The sequence below is a fragment of the Taudactylus pleione genome, unplaced genomic scaffold (assembly GCF_031769625.1).
Source record: "Taudactylus pleione unplaced genomic scaffold, aTauple2 ptg000034l, whole genome shotgun sequence".
Classification (NCBI taxonomy): domain Eukaryota; kingdom Metazoa; phylum Chordata; class Amphibia; order Anura; family Myobatrachidae; genus Taudactylus; species Taudactylus pleione.
In genome coordinates this window covers 788987-808516 of record NW_028284436.1, presented here as the reverse complement: position 1 = coordinate 808516, position 19530 = coordinate 788987, and the positions used below count along the sequence as shown (strand labels likewise).

Below are 19530 nucleotides of genomic sequence, written 5' to 3'. Positions count from 1 at the left end.
TACTAGTGTAAGAGGTACAGGAATAACAGGCTGCTCTCATACATATGTGCTGCACTTGTACACACTCCTGTGCTCAGTACTAGTGTAAGAGGTACAGGAATAAGAGGCTGCTGTCATACACATGTGCTGCACTTGTATACACTGCTGTGCTCAGTACTAGTGTAAGAGGTACAGGAATAAGAGGCTGCTGTCATACACATGTGCTGCACTTGTATACACTCCTGTGCTCAGTACTAGTGTAAGAGGTACAGGAATAAGAGGCTGCTGTCATACACATGTGCTGCACTTGTATACACTCTTGTGCTCAGTGCTAGTGTAAGAGATACAGGAATAAGAGGCTGCTGTCATACACATGTGCTGCACTTGTATACACTCTTGTGCTCAGTACTAGTGTAAGAGGTACAGGGATAAGAGGCTGCTGTCATACACATGTGCTGCACTTGTACACACTCCTGTGCTCAGTACTAGTGTAAGAGGTACAGGAATAAGAGGCTGCTGTCATACACATGTGCTGCACTTGTATACACTCTTGTGCTCAGTACTAGTGTAAGAGGTACAGAAATAAGAGGCTGCTGTCAAACACATGTTGCACTTGTATACACTCCTGTGCTCAGTACTAGTGTAAGAGGTACAGGAATAAGAGGCTGCTGTCATACACATGTGCTGCACTTGTATACACTGCTGTGCTCAGTACTAGTGTAAGAGGTACAGGAATAAGAGGCTGCTGTCATACACATGTGCTGCACTTGTATACACTCCTGTGCTCAGTACTAGTGTAAGAGGTACAGGAATAAGAGGCTGCTGTCATACACATGTGCTGTACTTGTATACACTCCTGTGCTCAGTACTAGTGTAAGAGGTACAGGGATAAGAGGCTGCTGTCATACACATGTGCTGCACTTGTATACACTCCTGTGCTCAGTACTAGTGTAAGAGGTACAGGGATAAGAGGCTGCTCTCATACACATGTGCTGCACTTGTATACACTCCTGTGCTCAGTACTAGTGTAAGAGGTACAGGGATAAGAGGAAGCTCTCATACACATGTGCTGCACTTGTATACACTCCTGTGCTCAGTACTAGTGTAAGAGGTACAGGGATAAGAGGCTGCTGTCATACACATGTGCTGCACTTGTATACACTCCTGTGCTCAGTACTAGTGTAAGAGGTACAGGGATAAGAGGCTGCTGTCATACACATGTGCTGCACTTGTATACACTCCTGTGCCCAGTACTAGTGTGTAAGAGGTACAGGAATAAGAGGCTGCTCTCATACACATGTGCTGCACTTGTACACACTCATGTGCCCAGTACTAGTGTGTAAGAGGTACAGGAATAAGAGGCTGCTCTCATACACATGTGCTGCACTTGTATACACTCCTGTGCTCAGTACTAGTGTAAGAGGTACAGGGATAAGAGGCTACTGTCATACACATGTGCTGCACTTGTATACACTCCTGTGCCCAGTACTAGTGTGTAAGAGGTACAGGAATAAGAGGCTGCTGTCATACACATGTGCTGCACTTGTATACACTCCTGTGCTCAGTACTAGTGTAAGAGGTACAGGGATAAGAGGCTGCTGTCATACACATGTGCTGCACTTGTATACACTCCTGTGCTCAGTACTAGTGTAAGAGGTACAGGAATAAGAGGCTGCTGTCATACACATGTGCTGCACTTGTATACACTCCTGTGCCCAGTACTAGTGTAAGAGGTACAGGAATAAGAGGCTGCTGTCATACACATGTGCTGCACTTGTATACACTCCTGTGCTCAGTACTAGTGTAAGAGGTACAGGGATAAGACGCTGCTGTTATACACATGTGCTGCACTTGTATACACTCCTGTGCTCAGTACTAGTGTAAGAGGTACAGGAATAAGAGGCTGCTGTCATACACATGTGCTGCACTTGTATACACTGCTGTGCTCAGTACTAGTGTAAGAGGTACAGGAATAAGAGGCTGCTGTCATACACATGTGCTGCACTTGTATACACTCCTGTGCTCAGTACTAGTGTAAGAGGTACAGGAATAAGAGGCTGCTGTCATACACATGTGCTGCACTTGTACACACTCCTGTGCTCAGTACTAGTGTAAGAGTTACAGTAATAAGAGGCTGCTGTCATACACATGTGCTGCACTTGTACACACTCCTGTGCCCAGTACTAGTGTAAAAGGTACAGAAATAAGAGGCTGCTGTCATACACATGTGCTGCACTTGTACACACTCCTGTGCTCAGTACTAGTGTAAGAGGTACAGGAATAAGAGGCTGCTGTCATACACATGTGCTGCACTTGTACACACTCCTGTGGCCAGTACTAGTGTGTAAGAGGTTCAGGAATAAGAGGCTGCTGTCATACACATGTGCTGCACTTGTACACACTCTTGTGCTCAGTACTAGTGTAAGAGGTACAGGAATAAGAGGCTGCTGTCATACACATGTGCTGCACTTGTACACACTCCTGTGCTCAGTACTAGTGTAAGAGGTACAGGAATAAGAGGCTGCTGTCATACACATGTGCTGCACTTGTACACACTCCTGTGCTCAGTACTAGTGTAAGAGGTACAGGAATAAGAGGCTGCTGTCATACACATGTGCTGCACTTGTACACACTCCTGTGCTCAGTACTAGTGTAAGAGGTACAGGGATAAGAGGCTGCTGTCATACACATGTGCTGCACTTGTACACACTCTTGTGCTCAGTACTAGTGTAAGAGGTACAGCAATAAGAGGCTGCTGTCATACACATGTGCTGCACTTGTACACACTCCTGTGCTCAGTACTAGTGTAAGAGGTACAGGAATAAGAGGCTGCTGTCATACACATGTGCTGCACTTGTACACACTCCTGTGCCCAGTACTAGTGTAAGAGGTACAGGAATAAGAGGCTGCTGTCATACACATGTTGCACTTGTATACACTCTTGTGCTCAGTACTAGTGTAAGAGGTACAGAAATAAGAGGCTGCTGTCAAACACATGTTGCACTTGTATACACTCCTGTGCTCAGTACTAGTGTAAGAGGTACAGGAATAAGAGGCTGCTGTCATACACATGTGCTGCACTTGTATACACTGCTGTGCTCAGTACTAGTGTAAGAGGTACAGGAATAAGAGGCTGCTGTCATACACATGTGCTGCACTTGTATACACTCCTGTGCTCAGTACTAGTGTAAGAGGTACAGGAATAAGAGGCTGCTGTCATACACATGTGCTGTACTTGTATACACTCCTGTGCTCAGTACTAGTGTAAGAGGTACAGGGATAAGAGGCTGCTGTCATACACATGTGCTGCAATTGTATACACTCCTGTGCTCAGTACTAGTGTAAGAGGTACAGGGATAAGAGGCTGCTCTCATACACATGTGCTGCACTTGTATACACTCCTGTGCTCAGTACTAGTGTAAGAGGTACAGGGATAAGAGGATGCTCTCATACACATGTGCTGCACTTGTATACACTCCTGTGCTCAGTACTAGTGTAAGAGGTACAGGGATAAGAGGCTGCTGTCATACACATGTGCTGCACTTGTATACACTCCTGTGCTCAGTACTAGTGTAAGAGGTACAGGGATAAGAGGCTGCTGTCATACACATGTGCTGCACTTGTATACACTCCTGTGCTCAGTACTAGTGTAAGAGGTACAGGAATAAGAGGCTGCTGTCATACACATGTGCTGCACTTGTATACACTCCTGTGCTCAGTACTAGTGTAAGAGGTACAGGAATAAGAGGCTGCTGTCATACACATGTGCTGCACTTGTACACACTCATGTGCCCAGTACTAGTGTGTAAGAGGTACAGGAATAAGAGGCTGCTCTCATACACATGTGCTGCACTTGTATACACTCCTGTGCTCAGTACTAGTGTAAGAGGTACAGGGATAAGAGGCTACTGTCATACACATGTGCTGCACTTGTATACACTCCTGTGCCCAGTACTAGTGTGTAAGAGGTACAGGAATAAGAGGCTGCTGTCATACACATGTGTTGCACTTGTATACACTCCTGTGCTCAGTACTAGTGTAAGAGGTACAGGGATAAGAGGCTGCTGTCATACACATGTGCTGCACTTGTATACACTCCTGTGCTCAGTACTAGTGTAAGAGGTACAGGAATAAGAGGCTGCTGTCATACACATGTGCTGCACTTGTATACACTCCTGTGCCCAGTACTAGTGTAAGAGGTACAGGAATAAGAGGCTGCTGTCATACACATGTGCTGCACTTGTATACACTCCTGTGCTCAGTACTAGTGTAAGAGGTACAGGAATAAGACGCTGCTGTTATACACATGTGCTGCACTTGTACACACTCCTGTGCTCAGTACTAGTGTAAGAGGTACAGGAATAAGAGGCTGCTGTCATACACATGTGCTGCACTTGTACACACTCCTGTGCCCAGTACTAGTGTAAGAGGTACAGGAATAAGAGGCTGCTGTCATACACATGTTGCACTTGTATACACTCCTGTGCTCAGTACTAGTGTAAGAGGTACAGGGATAAGAGGCTGCAGTCATATACATGTGCTGCACTTGTGTACACTCCTGTGCTCAGTACTAGTGTAAGAGGTACAGGAATAAGAGGCTGCTGTCATACACATGTGCTGCACTTGTATACACTGCTGTGCTCAGTACTAGTGTAAGAGGTACAGGAATAAGAGGCTGCTGTCATACACATGTGCTGCACTTGTATACACTCCTGTGCTCAGTACTAGTGTAAGAGGTACAGGAATAAGAGGCTGCTGTCATACACATGTGCTGCACTTGTACACACTCCTGTGCTCAGTACTAGTGTAAGAGGTACAGGAATAAGAGGCTGCTGTCATACACATGTGCTGCACTTGTACACACTCCTGTGCCCAGTACTAGTGTAAAAGGTACAGAAATAAGAGGCTGCTGTCATACACATGTGCTGCACTTGTACACACTCCTGTGCTCAGTACTAGTGTAAGAGGTACAGGAATAAGAGGCTGCTGTCATACACATGTGCTGCACTTGTACACACTCCTGTGGCCAGTACTAGTGTGTAAGAGGTACAGGAATAAGAGGCTGCTGTCATACACATGTGCTGCACTTGTACACACTCTTGTGCTCAGTACTAGTGTAAGAGGTACAGGAATAAGAGGCTGCTGTCATACACATGTGCTGCACTTGTACACACTCCTGTGCTCAGTACTAGTGTAAGAGGTACAGGAATAAGAGGCTGCTGTCATACACATGTGCTGCACTTGTACACACTCCTGTGCTCAGTACTAGTGTAAGAGGTACAGGAATAAGAGGCTGCTGTCATACACATGTGCTGCACTTGTACACACTCCTGTGCTCAGTACTAGTGCAAGAGGTACAGGGATAAGAGGCTGCTGTCATACACATGTGCTGCACTTGTACACACTCTTGTGCTCAGTACTAGTGTAAGAGGTACAGCAATAAGAGGCTGCTGTCATACACATGTGCTGCACTTGTACACACTCCTGTGCTCAGTACTAGTGTAAGAGGTACAGGAATAAGAGGCTGCTGTCATACACATGTGCTGCACTTGTACACACTCCTGTGCCCAGTACTAGTGTAAGAGGTACAGGAATAAGAGGCTGCTGTCATACACATGTTGCACTTGTATACACTCCTGTGCTCAGTACTAGTGTAAGAGTTACAGGGATAAGAGGCTGCTGTCATATATATGTGCTGCACTTGTACACACTCTTGTGCTCAGTACTAGTGTAAGAGGTACAGAAATAAGAGGCTGCTGTCATACAGATGTGCTGCACTTGTACACACTCCTGTGCTCAGTACTAGTGTAAGAGGTACAGAAATAAGAGGCTGCTGTCATACAGATGTGCTGCACTTGTACACACTCCTGTGCTCAGTACTAGTGTAAGAGGTACAGGAATAAGAGGCTGCTGTCATACACATGTGCTGCACTTGTACACACTCCTGTGCTCAGTACTAGTGTAAGAGGTACAGGAATAAGAGGCTGCTGTCATACACATGTGCTGCACTTGTACACACTCCTGTGGCCAGTACTAGTGTGTAAGAGGTACAGGAATAAGAGGCTGCTCTCATACACATGTTCTGCACTTGTATACACTCCTGTGCCCAGTACTAGTGTACAGGGCTGGTTCTAGACAATGTGGAGCTCAGGGTGAAAGTTCACAGTTGCGCCCCCCCTCCCCCCCCAAAAAAACCCTACTTTTTGTAGATGACGTTCCTCTGCATGCGCTGAAAGCACATGCGCTTCCGGAAAGGGGGCATGTCCTTGCGGAACACCCCCAATTCATCACACTATGGGGCATGCCCAGCACTTATCACTTATGAAGGTGCTGGGCTTCCCCCAAGCTCTCCCCTCGTGACAAATAATTACCATGTGCAGCAATGCGCCTTACACTGTAATGCCCTTTATAAATACATTATGCCACATGCAGTAATGAACTTTATAAACACATTATGCCACACGCAGTAATGCCCTGTATAACACATTATGCCACACGCAGTAATGCCCTGTATAACACATTATGCCACATGCAGTAATGCCCTGTATAACACATTATGCCACATGCAGTAATGCCCTGTATAGCACATTATGCCACATGCAGTAATTCCCTTTATAATACAGTATCCCCAATTCAAATTATGCCACACATTAGTCCCTTATTCATGTTATGACACACAGTGGTGCCCCTTTTACACAATGCCCAATTAGTGCCCCTTATACACAAGGCCCACAGTACTGAGTAGTAGTGCCTCTAATACAATGCCCACAGTAGTAGTGCCCCTTATAGTAGTGCCCACATTAGTAGTGCCCCAGTAATAATGCCCCCTATAGTAGAGCCCACAGTAGGAATGCCCCCTATAGTAGTGCCCAAAGTTGGAATGCCCCCATTAGTGCCCCCTATAGTAGTGCCCCCAGTAGGAATGCCCCCTTATAGACATGTCCCCAGTAGTAATACCCCCTTATAGACATGCCCCCAGTAGTAATATACCCTTATTGGCATGCCACCAGTAGTAATGTCCCCTTATAGACTTGCCCCCAGTAGTAATGCCCCATTATAGACATGATCCCAGTAGAAATGCCCCCTTATAGACATGCTCCCAGTAGTAATGCCCCCCTATAGACATGCCCCCAGTAGTAATGCCCCTTATAGACATGCTCCCAGTAGTAATGCCCCCTTATAGACATGCCCCCAGTAGTAATGCCCCTTTATAGACATCCCCCCAGTAGTATTGCCCCTTATAGACATGCCCCCAGTAGTAATGCCCCTTATAGATATGCCCCCAGTAGTAATGCCCCCTTATAGACATGCCCCAGTAGTAATGCCCCTTATAGACATGCTCCCAGTAGTAATGCCCCCCTGTAGACATGTCCCCAGTAGTAAGGCCCCCTTATAGACATGCCCCCAGTAGTAATGCCCCCTTATAGACATGCCCCCAGTAGTAATGCCCCCATGCCTCCCTTCTGTAAAATAAAAATTACAGACACAATACTTACCTTAGGCCCCGCTCCTGCGTCCGCTGCCGTCCTGTCTGACCGCGGCTCCACCATGGATCTATGGGAGAGACGTCATGACGTCCCTCTCACAGTGCTCTATGTGGGAGCCGGAGCTCTGGAGAGAGCTTCGGGTGCCTTTGCAGGGAGGAAGCCGGGTGCCCGCTGATAACAAATATCAGCGGGCGCCCGGCAACGCGGGGGACCTGCGCTGGGGTTTTTTTTATTATGGGATTTATTTATTTTTTTACCTTCTGGGGACTCAGTGGCGCCCTCTAGGGGCCGGCGCCCCGGGCGACTGCCCTGTTAGCCCACCCCTAGAACCACCACTGCTAGTGTAAGAGGTACAGGAATAAGAGGCTGCTGTCATACACATGTGCTGCACTTGTATACACTCCTGTGCTCAGTACTAGTGTAAGAGGTACAGGAATAAGAGGCTGCTGTCATACACATGTGCTGCACTTGTATACACTCCTGTGCTCAGTACTAGTGTAAGAGGTACAGGAATAAGAGGCTGCTGTCATACACATGTGCTGCACTTGTACACACTCCTGTGCTCAGTACTAGTGTAAGAGGTACAGGAATAAGAGGCTGCTGTCATACACATGTGCTGCACTTGTATACACTGCTGTGCTCAGTACTAGTGTAAGAGGTACAGGAATAAGAGGCTGCTGTCATACACATGTGCTGCACTTGTATACACTCCTGTGCTCAGTACTAGTGTAAGAGGTACAGGAATAAGAGGCTGCTGTCATACACATGTGCTGCACTTGTATACACTCCTGTGCTCAGTACTAGTGTAAGAGGTACAGGAATAAGAGGCTGCTGTTATACACATGTGCTGCACTTGTATACACTCCTGTGCTCAGTACTAGTGTAAGAGGTACAGGAATAAGAGGCTGCTGTCATACACATGTGCTGCACTTGTATACACTCCTGTGCCCAGTACTAGTGTGTAAGAGGTACAGGAATAAGAGGCTGCTGTCATACACATGTGCTGCACTTGTACACACTCCTGTGCCCAGTACTAGTGTGTAAGAGGTACAGGAATAAGAGGCTGCTGTCATACACATGTGCTGCACTTGTATACACTCCTGTGCTCAGTACTAGTGTAAGAGGTACAGGAATAAGAGGCTGCTGTCATACACATGTGCTGCACTTGTATACACTCCTGTGCTCAGTACTAGTGTAAGAGGTACAGGAATAAGAGGCTGCTGTCATACACATGTGCTGCACTTGTATACACTCCTGTGCTCAGTACTAGTGTAAGAGGTACAGGAATAAGAGGCTGCTGTCATACACATGTGCTGCACTTGTACACACTCCTGTGCTCAGTACTAGTGTAAGAGGTACAGGAATAAGAGGCTACTGTCATACACATGTGCTGCACTTGTATACACTCCTGTGCCCAGTACTAGTGTAAGAGGTACAGGAATAAGAGGCTGCTGTCATACACATGTGCTGCACTTGTACACACTCCTGTGCTCAGTACTAGTGTAACAGGTACAGGAATAAGAGGCTGCTGTCATACACATGTGCTGCACTTGTACACACTCCTGTGCTCAGTACTAGTGTAAGAGGTACAGGAATAAGAGGCTGCTGTCATACACATGTGCTGCACTTGTATACACTCCTGTGCTCAGTACTAGTGTAAGAGGTACAGGAATAAGAGGCTGCTGTCATACACATGTGCTGCACTTGTACACACTCCTGTGCTCAGTACTAGTGTAAGAGGTACAGGAATAAGAGGCTGCTGTCATACACATGTGCTGCACTTGTATACACTCCTGTGCTCAGTACTAGTGTAAGAGGTACAGGAATAAGAGGCTGCTGTCATACACATGTGCTGCACTTGTATACACTCCTGTGCTCAGTACTAGTTTAAGAGGTACAGGAATAACAGGCTGCTGTCATACACATGTGCTGCACTTGTATACACTCCTGTGCTCAGTACTAGTGTAAGAGGTACAGGAATAAGAGGCTGCTGTCATACACATGTGCTGCACTTGTATACACTCCTGTGCTCAGTACTAGTGTAAGAGGTACAGGAATAACAGGCTGCTGTCATACACATGTGCTGCACTTGTATACACTCCTGTGCTCAGTACTAGTGTAAGAGGTACAGGAATAAGAGGCTGCTGTCATACACATGTGCTGCACTTGTACACACTCTTGTGCACAGTACTAGTGTAAGAGGTACAGGAATAAGAGGCTGCTGTCATACACATGTGCTGCACTTGTATACACTCCTGTGCTCAGTACTAGTGTAAGAGGTACAGGAATAAGAGGCTGCTGTCATACACATGTGCTGCACTTGTACACACTCCTGTGCTCAGTACTAGTGTAAGAGGTACAGGAATAAGAGGCTGCTGTCATACACATGTGCTGCACTTGTATACACTCCTGTGCTCAGTACTAGTGTAAGAGGTACAGGAATAAGAGGCTGCTGTCATACACATGTGCTGCACTTGTACACACTCCTGTGCCCAGTACTAGTGTAAGAGGTACAGGAATAAGAGGCTGCTGTCATATATATGTGCTGCACTTGTATACACTCCTGTGCTCAGTACTAGTGTAAGAGGTACAGGAATAAGAGGCTGCTGTCATACACATGTGCTGCACTTGTACACACTCTTGTGCTCAGTACTAGTGTAAGAGGTACAGGGATAAGAGGCTGCTGTCATACACATGTGCTGCACTTGTACACACTCCTGTGCTCAGTACTAGTGTAAGAGGTAGAGGAATAAGAGGCTGCTGTCATACACATGTGCTGCACTTGTATACACTCCTGTGCTCAGTACTAGTGTAAGAGGTACAGGGATAAGAGGCTGCTGTCATACACATGTGCTGCACTTGTATACACTCCTGTGCTCAGTACTAGTGTAAGAGGTACAGGAATAAGAGGCTGCTGTCATATATATGTGTTGCACTTGTATACACTCCTGTGCCCAGTACTAGTGTAAGAGGTACAGGAATAAGAGGCTGCTGTCATATATATGTGCTGCACTTGTACACACTCCTGTGCTCAGTAGTAGTGTAAGAGGTACAGGGATAAGAGGCTGCTGTCATACACATGTGCTGCACTTGTATACACTCCTGTGCTCAGTACTAGTGTAAGAGGTACAGGAATAAGAGGCTGCTGTCATATATATGTGCTGCACTTGTACACACTCCTGTGCTCAGTACTAGTGTAAGAGGTACAGGGATAAGAGGCTGCTGTCATACACATGTGCTGCACTTGTATACACTCCTGTGCTCAGTACTAGTGTAAGAGGTACAGGGATAAGAGGCTGCTGTCATACACATGTGCTGCACTTGTATACACTCCTGTGCTCAGTACTAGTGTAAGAGGTACAGGAATAAGAGGCTGCTGTCATACACATGTGCTGCACTTGTATACACTCCTGTGCCCAGTACTAGTGTAAGAGGTACAGGAATAAGAGGCTGCTGTCATACACATGTGCTGCACTTGTATACACTCCTGTGCTCAGTACTAGTGTAAGAGGTACAGGAATAAGAGGCTGCTGTCATACACATGTGCTGCACTTGTACACACTCCTGTGCTCAGTACTAGTGTAAGAGGTACAGGAATAAGAGGCTGCTGTCATACACATGTGCTGCACTTGTATACAGTGGTGGTGAGATTTACAGTGCATCCGGAAAGTATTCAGAACGCTTCACTTTTTCCACATTTTGTTATGTTACAGCCTCATTCCAAAATGGAATAAATTCATTTTTATCCTGAAAATTCTACACACAATACCCTATAATGACAACGTGTAAAAAGTTTTTTTGAGATTTTTGCAAATTTAATTAAAAAAAAACAAAAACACTAAGAAATCACATGTGCATAAGTATTCACGGCCTTTGCCGTGAAGCTCAAAATTGAGCTTAGGTGCATCCTGTTTCCACTGATCATCCTTGAGATGTTCCTACATCTTAATTGGAGTCCACCTGTGGTAAATTCAGTTTTGAAAGGCATACACCTGTCTATATAAGGTTCCACACTTGACAGTGCATGTCAGAGCACAAATCAAGCATGAAGTCCAAGGAATTGTCTGTAGACTTCCGAGACAGGATTGTCTCGAGGCACAAATCTGGGGTACATGTGATTGCAGAAGATGAGAGTCTCACCTGGAAGGTCTTAGACTTGGTGGCTAGAACAGCATTGATCGGTATCAGCAGGATCATCACTCCAAACCCAGCCATGACTGATGGTCCCAGCTCTTCCCACAGGAACACAAGAGAAATAGCAATCTGCAGGGGTGATGACCAGATGAGGTGAATGAAGTTAGTTAGATCCATGAATCTCTGTGCATCTGCTGACATCAAGTTTACCGTCTCCCCGACTGTTGCCTCTTTCCGGACAGCATTTGAGACAGTCAACGCCTACGGTACGGAAAATTACAATAACATTAAACATGCCTTTTGTCATTCAGGTGAGTTCACTGAAGTGAATTCATTATTGGAATATATACTGTACATACGTAGAGCTGAGACGTTCAATGTTTAGAAGAAGAAACTATCTAGAGGGCAACAAGGTATTGAACATAGCACAAATAGGGGTAAAACAATACTTTCAGTAGGGATTATTGATCCCTATTGAAAGAATGGCTGCACGATCCAAGCAAGCTTTGGATGGACAGTGAATGCAGCCTGCACTATTTTTGTCCATGTGCTGTCATCTGTTCCATTTGCGCTGTGGGTGAACAATGCAGTGCTCAGATGAGAAGAGATAGATTTTATATATATATATATATATATATATATATATATATATATATAAACTAAGGACCTTATTCAGAGGCGGCCGTACGGTCTACCACTGCACGGCCGCCTCGATGTTTTGCCAGTGCGCATGCGCACGAGGGAGCCGGCTCCCTCGTGCGCATGCGTGAGACCCGCTACGACTGACAGTGGTCGTAGCGGGTCTCTTTCCAAAGGGGGCGAGCTGTCGATGTTGATTGACAGCTCGCCCCGTTTGGAAGGTGGGCCGGGGGGTGGCAGCCCAAACGGAGGCGTTCCCATGAGAACGCCTACCGTTTGGGGGAGGCCCCACTGACATCACTAGTGATGTCAGTGGAGAGCTTCCGGCTCTGACAGAGCCAGAAGCTCTCCGGGGCTTATGACAAGTGAGACCCTACCCTAGGGTCTCGTCGTAAGCCCCGATGGTCGCGATGGTCTCTGACCATCGCAACCATCACCCGAGCGGTCGTTACATCTGTGGGTGTTAACCCACAGCCTAACGACCGCAACAGAGGTGGGCGGTCAGGATGCAAGTAGCCGCCCAGTTTCTGAGTGACCGCTTGCATCCTCCGACCGCCTCTGAATGAGGCCCTAAGTCCAGATGAGGACAAAAAAATCCAGCACACCATTTATAGTCAAAAAGATATTTAAATAGTACCAACAGGGTAGAGAACAACCTATTTGAAATAGTATAAAAAAATATACTCAGCACATATTCAATGGGTCAAACATAGTCCGGGGAGTCGCGCTCTGAACCCAGTGGGCTCCAACAGCCATTTCGTATCACCTTCCTCAGGTGATACGACCCTGTTCTCTATGCTGTTGGTACTATTTAAATATCTTTTTTGCTATAAATGGTGTGCTGGATTTTTTTGTCCTCATCTGGACTTAGTTTTATATTAAGACACTATCCTGGCACCCGCTACTTTTACTAACAGTTTTGTGTGCGGCCTATTTCTCCATTTATATATATAAAACGCACTTGTCTGTATGGAACCGGTGGAAGGTTAGAATGTTGCTCACCTTTCTGTACACTGCGGCCATTAGGGTAGTACGGACCCTCATCCCCAGCACAAAGCAGCCCTGGAAATATTGCTGGAGACACAGCGACTGAACTATAGCAGCTACGAGCAGCAGAACAGCGTAGAAATACCCTTTCCACTGATGCTCTGCTGGGTTAGACGTGAATGAGACCATCGCTCTGCGGATCAGAAGCAACAACAAAACATGTTTAATTCATGGCGTTATTATTGATACATAACATTACATTCCAATCATGTGAAGCACTGTTTACAGCCTCCGGCTCTTTATACCATTAAATAACTTAGCTGGCTATATAACGTACACTCCTTACTAGGATACAGGTTTATTATCACCGCTAGTCCATATGATGTCAATTAAGCATATCTGTTTGCTGATAACAGGTTATACAATAATTTACATTTCAACAGGAAATTATTTTTCTTGTTTTTTTAAAGGGTGAAAGTAAAGTGGCAGGAGGGTGGACTTTTGCTGTGTCATTTAAACTTTTTCATAGTGCACCTTTGTCGGGTCACCCAGGCAACTGGGGCATCGAGTGTGTTTCATAAATAAGGTCCAGTGGGGGCGGACATATATACAGCCTATCAGATCACTAGGAACTAGTGACATCATTGAGGCATGATTTAACTGGGCTGCATATTGCTTCATCCAACAATTTGGCTCCTCTAATGTGTGCAGGTGACAGATCCCATTTAACACCAGGTAAGGTGTATTAGGTCCCAGGTCCAAATAAGTATGAATATAATTTCTAATAAACAGATATAGTATAAAATCAATCATACACTTGGCACATAATAAACTGTAGAAATTCTCTTTGAATAAACCTCATTCAATTCTAAAATAAAGGTAACAATAATTAACAAAACCTGCATTAGTTTTGATAGCATACCTCTCCCAATGATTCAGTTAAGTGTGATGGCCGGGATGCGCTGTTCCGGATTGGAGCATAGTGGCCAATGACATCACTGCTTTCTCCTTGCACACCACAGAGGTGCACAGCAAAAGTAGCAATGTTTAGGATACCGCATATGGCGGATGTGTGTGCAGACGAACATCGCTGTAATCTTCGGCTGCACATCCCACTGAATTGAGTCACTCCCAAACGCAAACAGTGAGTTAAGTCATGTATCTACATTATAGCATATGTCAGGGGTGGTCAGCCAGTCAGAGGCAAAGAGATAAAAAATATCTGTGATCAAGTTGAAGAGCCGATCGCATGCGTGCGCTGAAGGCTGTCACAAGGCCACGCCCCATTTTTGTGCGCACGCCTTTGGTATGACATTCGCAGGAGCATAACCTTGTGTCACACCCCCGTTTTTAGTCACGCTGGGGGTTAGCCCAGCACATTGAAAATACACATTATACATAAACTTCCCAATATAATTTTTTCACTGTTGAAGTGAAAGAAAAAGCCAGAGCAATACAGAAAACAATGCAATAGCCATGTTCACATAAAATACACATAAACAAGCCAGATCCACATAACATACACAGAAACAAGCCAGATCCACCTAAAATACATTTAAAATACACATCCACATAAAATACATATTGAAATCCAGAAACACATAAAATACATTGAGAAAGCCAGTGCCCATTATGCTGTGCCCCTGTAGTTCTGGCCCTTATGCAATGCCCCCTGTAGCTGTGCCCATTAAGCAATGCCTCCAGTAGTTGTGGCCCTTATGCAATGCCCCCAGTAGTTTTCCCCTTTCTGCAATGCCCCCTGTAGTTGTGCCGATTAAGCAATGCCCCCAGTAGTGGTGGCCCTTATGCAGTGCCACCTGTAGCTTTGCCCATTATGCAATGCCCCCAGTAGTTGTGCCCCTTCTGCAATGCCCCCTGTAGTTGTGCCCATTTAGCAAAGCCCCCAGTAGTTATGGCCTTTATGCAATACCCCCTGTAGATGTGCCCATTATGCAATGTTCCCCAGTAGTTGTGCCCATTAAGCAATGCCCCCTGTAGTTGTGCCCATTAAGCAATGCCCCCAGTAATTGTGGCCTTTATGCAATACCCCCTGTAGCTGTGCCCCTTCTGCAATGCCCCCAGTAGTTGTGCCCCTTCTGCAATGCCCCCTGTAGTTGTGCCCATTAAGCAATGCCCCCAGTAATTGTGGCCTTTATGCAATACCCCCTGTAGCTGTGCCCATTATGCAATACCCCCAGTAGTTGTGCACCTTCTGCAATGCTCCCCGTAGTCATGCCCCCCTCCCCGCCCACATCCCTATGAAGAAACTTACCTGTCATCATGCTGGCACCGCTCCATGCCGTCAGGGCTCCCGTTGTCGCTGCTGCTGCTTCCGCTGCCCGCTGGTTCTAACTGGATCCAGCAGAAGCGAGGGCTCCTCACATCACGGGTGACGTAATCCATGCACTGCATTACTGAGAACGCTGGCCTCTGAAGCGATTAAAGGTTTCTTTAGTCTCTGATCTCTTCAGAGACCAGCATTCTCAGTACTAGTGGGGGTCTGCCGAGCCGTGAGCTGGGAGTCGCATCGGAAACTCAAAAGAGCCGCATGCCACCCCTGGAATATGTGAAAGCATATCACCAAACCATCCCAATTTTGGCAAGTGCTGGTTTGAAGGGACTGTCCAGATGTTCCACGATTGGCGATTGCTCCAACATGAGTGAGGTTGGGAGATGTTTAGCCTGCTGCACGCAGCAAAGGCATGAGGCAAGAAAATGGGGTTTTAATGCCACGCTATACTCTAAGGCAGTGGTTCCCAAACTGGAAACTTGTAGGGGCGCCTCGGATTGGTGGTCCAGTCATTTTTTGTATTCGCTTCAGGCCGCCCCCCCAGTCAACAGTTTTGCCTCACCATTTCTAATGCCAGCAGTCCCGTACACAACAGCGCATTTGTGCGTACACACAGGATGACACATTCGACATAGCAGGTTTCAGAGTATTTTGCGCATGCACAGTAGCAAATAATGGCTCAACTGCGTGAAAACCGCCATTGCATACACCCTCTGAATCATACCCTTTACCTCTTAACACTGGCTGCAGCGTCACGTCAGGTAAAGCTGGACCATACATACAAGCAGGGGCGTAGCCAGGATTTCATGGGCCCCATAGCAACATATTGAAGGGGCCCACACCCTAATACTTCTAGCGAGACACCTTTGCAGCAGTTGTTCATTTTATGCACCATAGTAGTGCTGTAGTTCACAATATGCCACATTGTTGTGCTGCCAGTAAACATTATGCCACACAGTGCCCCCAATTCATATTATGCCACAGTATCCCCAGAACATAGTAGTGCCCCCAGTTCATGATATGCCACATAGTAGTGCCCCCAGTTCATGTTATGCCACACTGTATTGCTCACAGTACATACTGTACAACATTTTAGTGTTTCCTTACAATTATAACATCCACTACACACGCCACTCGATGAAAATGGAATGTCGCCCCATTTAAGCCAGGCAATGGAGTGAACCTGATTGCTTAGCAGGTACTTCCGGGAACTTGGTAGACAACTATATGCCCTGTACAAGGGCCCTCTAAACTTCTGGGCAGAGCTGTAATTAGGGCTCTGAGCGCCCTGTGCACGCCCCTCCCTCTTTGCACGTGACATCATAACGTCATGCAAAAGGGGACGGGGCCACCGGCACCTGAAGCTGCAGTAGTGTCCGGAGCGTTTTCAAGACAGGGCAGCTATAATTATGGCAGGGTGCCTGCCTGTAGCAATGCTGGCTGCAGGGAGCCGCCAGGCATCCTGCAGCCAGAAGCAGAGGCTGTGGGGTGGCGAGGGTGCTGCCCACAAAGCCCTGCACCCTGTGCGGCCGCACACCCCTAGATACGGCCCTGCCTCTGGGCCCCATAGCAATGGTGCCCCCTGCGCCCACTATAGCTACACTCATTCATACAAGTATTTGGATAGGCAGTTTCATTGTTTTGGGCAGGGGTTAAAGTGGTCCGGAATGAGGCGGAACTGCGTTCCGTCAGTTCTATTTGCAGACGGAACCTGTTCGGCCTCCCCCGGCCCACCTTACCCGGCCAGTCAGCATGGCACCACAGGGAGGCTTCATTTGCCGGGCGCCCGCTGAAATTTTGTTACCAGTGGGTACCCGGCTCCTTCCCCACATCAGAAGCCGGAGGCTGGAGTTCACTCATGAGCTCCGGCACCCGCTGTGGGCACTATAGGAGAGACGTCATGACGTCTCTCCCATATTTCCGAGGAGCAGCCAGTCGGATGGCAGCAGACACAGGAGCGGGGTTTAAGGTAAGTACTGGGTTTTTTTTATGTAAGGGGCACTACTAAATGGGGCATTACCACTGGGGGCATTACTACTGGGGACACTACTATAAAGTGCACTACTACTGGGGTCATTACTATTGGGGGCACTGCTACTGGGGGCACTACTACTGGGGCACTGCATAAAGGGCACCACTCCTAGGGGCACTGCATAAGGGGCACCACTACTGTGGGCACTGCATAAAGGGCACTGCTGTGGCCATTATGTGTCAATGTGTAAGGGACACTATTGCTGTGGGCATTGTATAAAGGGCACTACTATGGGCATTATGTGTATTAGGGGCACTATTACTGTGGACATTGTTTAAAAGGGGCACTACTGTGTGTCATAACATGAATAAGGGACACTATGTGGTGTAATGTGAATCAGGGGCACTATTTGCAGTGTAATGTGAATAAGATTGTGCTACTGTGTGGCGTCATTTGAATTTGGGATACTATTATGTGACCATTCCCCTTTTTTGAGACCACATCCTTTTTTTTGCGCCGCGCGCTGTCCCTTTATTAAATAAGCAATCTCATATTGATGGTGCAAATCTGGTTGTCCGCTGACCGCAGTTTTCTGGTGGGTTTGGTTATCAACCAACCTCACTAGCTGCATCCTATGTGATACCAACACATGGACTGAGCAGGGGGAGATGCATCAAACCTTCTATTGAGAAGAAATGAAGAAGTTGCCTGTAGCAGCCAACCAGCTACTAGTTATTATTTTATAGAATGTACTAGATAAATTAGATGTTTGCATCCATTATAATAATTCTGTAGATTGGGCAGCCCCCAAAATGCTGCAGTCCTATACAGCTGCCTGCTTTTTCTTCATGAGCTCACCTCTTTCCCCCACTGCACAGATAATCTGTATATAGCTACAATAAGATTGTATAAATCGTTAGTCCCTTTAGCTGTAAATGACATTTACACTTTTACTGGTGAAATAACTAGTTACGGTAATATAAAAACATTGCAAAAAATAAAAATTATACATAAAACCAAAGTCTTACTTCAAGATCTGCGGGCTGACGAACACCAACAAGTCATGGACGAGTTTAAAGAACGCGGAGTGGAGTAGGACATTGGAAAAGATTTTAATCAGGGTCTTAAATAGCCAGGATTTAGGGAAATCTTTACTGGTTCCCTCTATAGATTCTTTTTTCTTTTTCTTTTTCTTTTCTTCCTGTAAATGAACAAGCATATGACTGTAGATTATGGAGTGCCAGAAATTAGCATTACAGATACCCTATTACAAACCCACCAACCTTTTAAGGCAGGGGTCTTCAACCTTGGCCCTCCAGCTTCTGTGGAACTACACATCCCAGCATGCACTGCCACCTTTTTGATATAACAGCATGCTAAAACTATGGCAGTGCATGCTGGGATGTGTAGTTCCACAGCAGCTGGAGGGCCAAGGTTGAAGACCCCTGTTTTAAGGGATCTGCAGAGAATATAGGGGGAAATTTATCAAACCTTGGAGAGAGATAAAGCCCCAACCAATCAGCTCCTAACTGTCATTTTTCAAACACAGCCTGTAACATGGCAGTTAGGAGTGGATTTGTTTGGTACTTTATCTCTCTCCAAGGCTTGATACATCTCCCCTTATGCCCCCAGTTCAGACAAAAGCGCCCTAATTTGCCCAACCACACCCACTTTCTGACACAACCCCTTCCAAAAAGGTCTGCTCCTTTCTGAGTCTGAGAAATCAAGACTATTACATTCAAATTTTTACATTTGGGAAGTAAGTTTTTGCCTAGATACAGCGGAGTCGGCCATTTTGTGGGCTGTACCAATCTTCACGAGAATGCAGCCTACATTTCTGGTCAACATTATTGGCACCCTTGAGTTTTAAGTACGTCATGTACAATATCTCCAGAAAAAAGAGAAATGTATTGAAGCAGCTTTGGTCTGTAGACAACCGTGTTTGGCACAAAACAGCTAAGAATACAACAAAAACAATTTGAAGAAGCAATATGAGGAAATTGTTATAAATTGTCAGTGTTCACATGATTTCAGTTAAACAA

General features: G+C 46.2%; 1 protein-coding gene across 1 annotated transcript in view; it reads right to left on the bottom strand.

Annotated features, from left to right (window-relative positions):
• Positions 1-19530, bottom strand: part of ABCC2 (ATP binding cassette subfamily C member 2) — a 157283-nt gene that overhangs the window by 103904 nt on the left and 33849 nt on the right. The window contains exons 8-10 of the mRNA XM_088452208.1: positions 18517-18689; positions 13242-13419; positions 11607-11861 (exon numbers count right to left, since the gene is read on the bottom strand). Coding sequence (XP_088308334.1) covers positions 11607-11861; positions 13242-13419; positions 18517-18689 — 606 coding nt within the window. The remainder of the gene's footprint in view (positions 1-11606; positions 11862-13241; positions 13420-18516; positions 18690-19530) is intronic.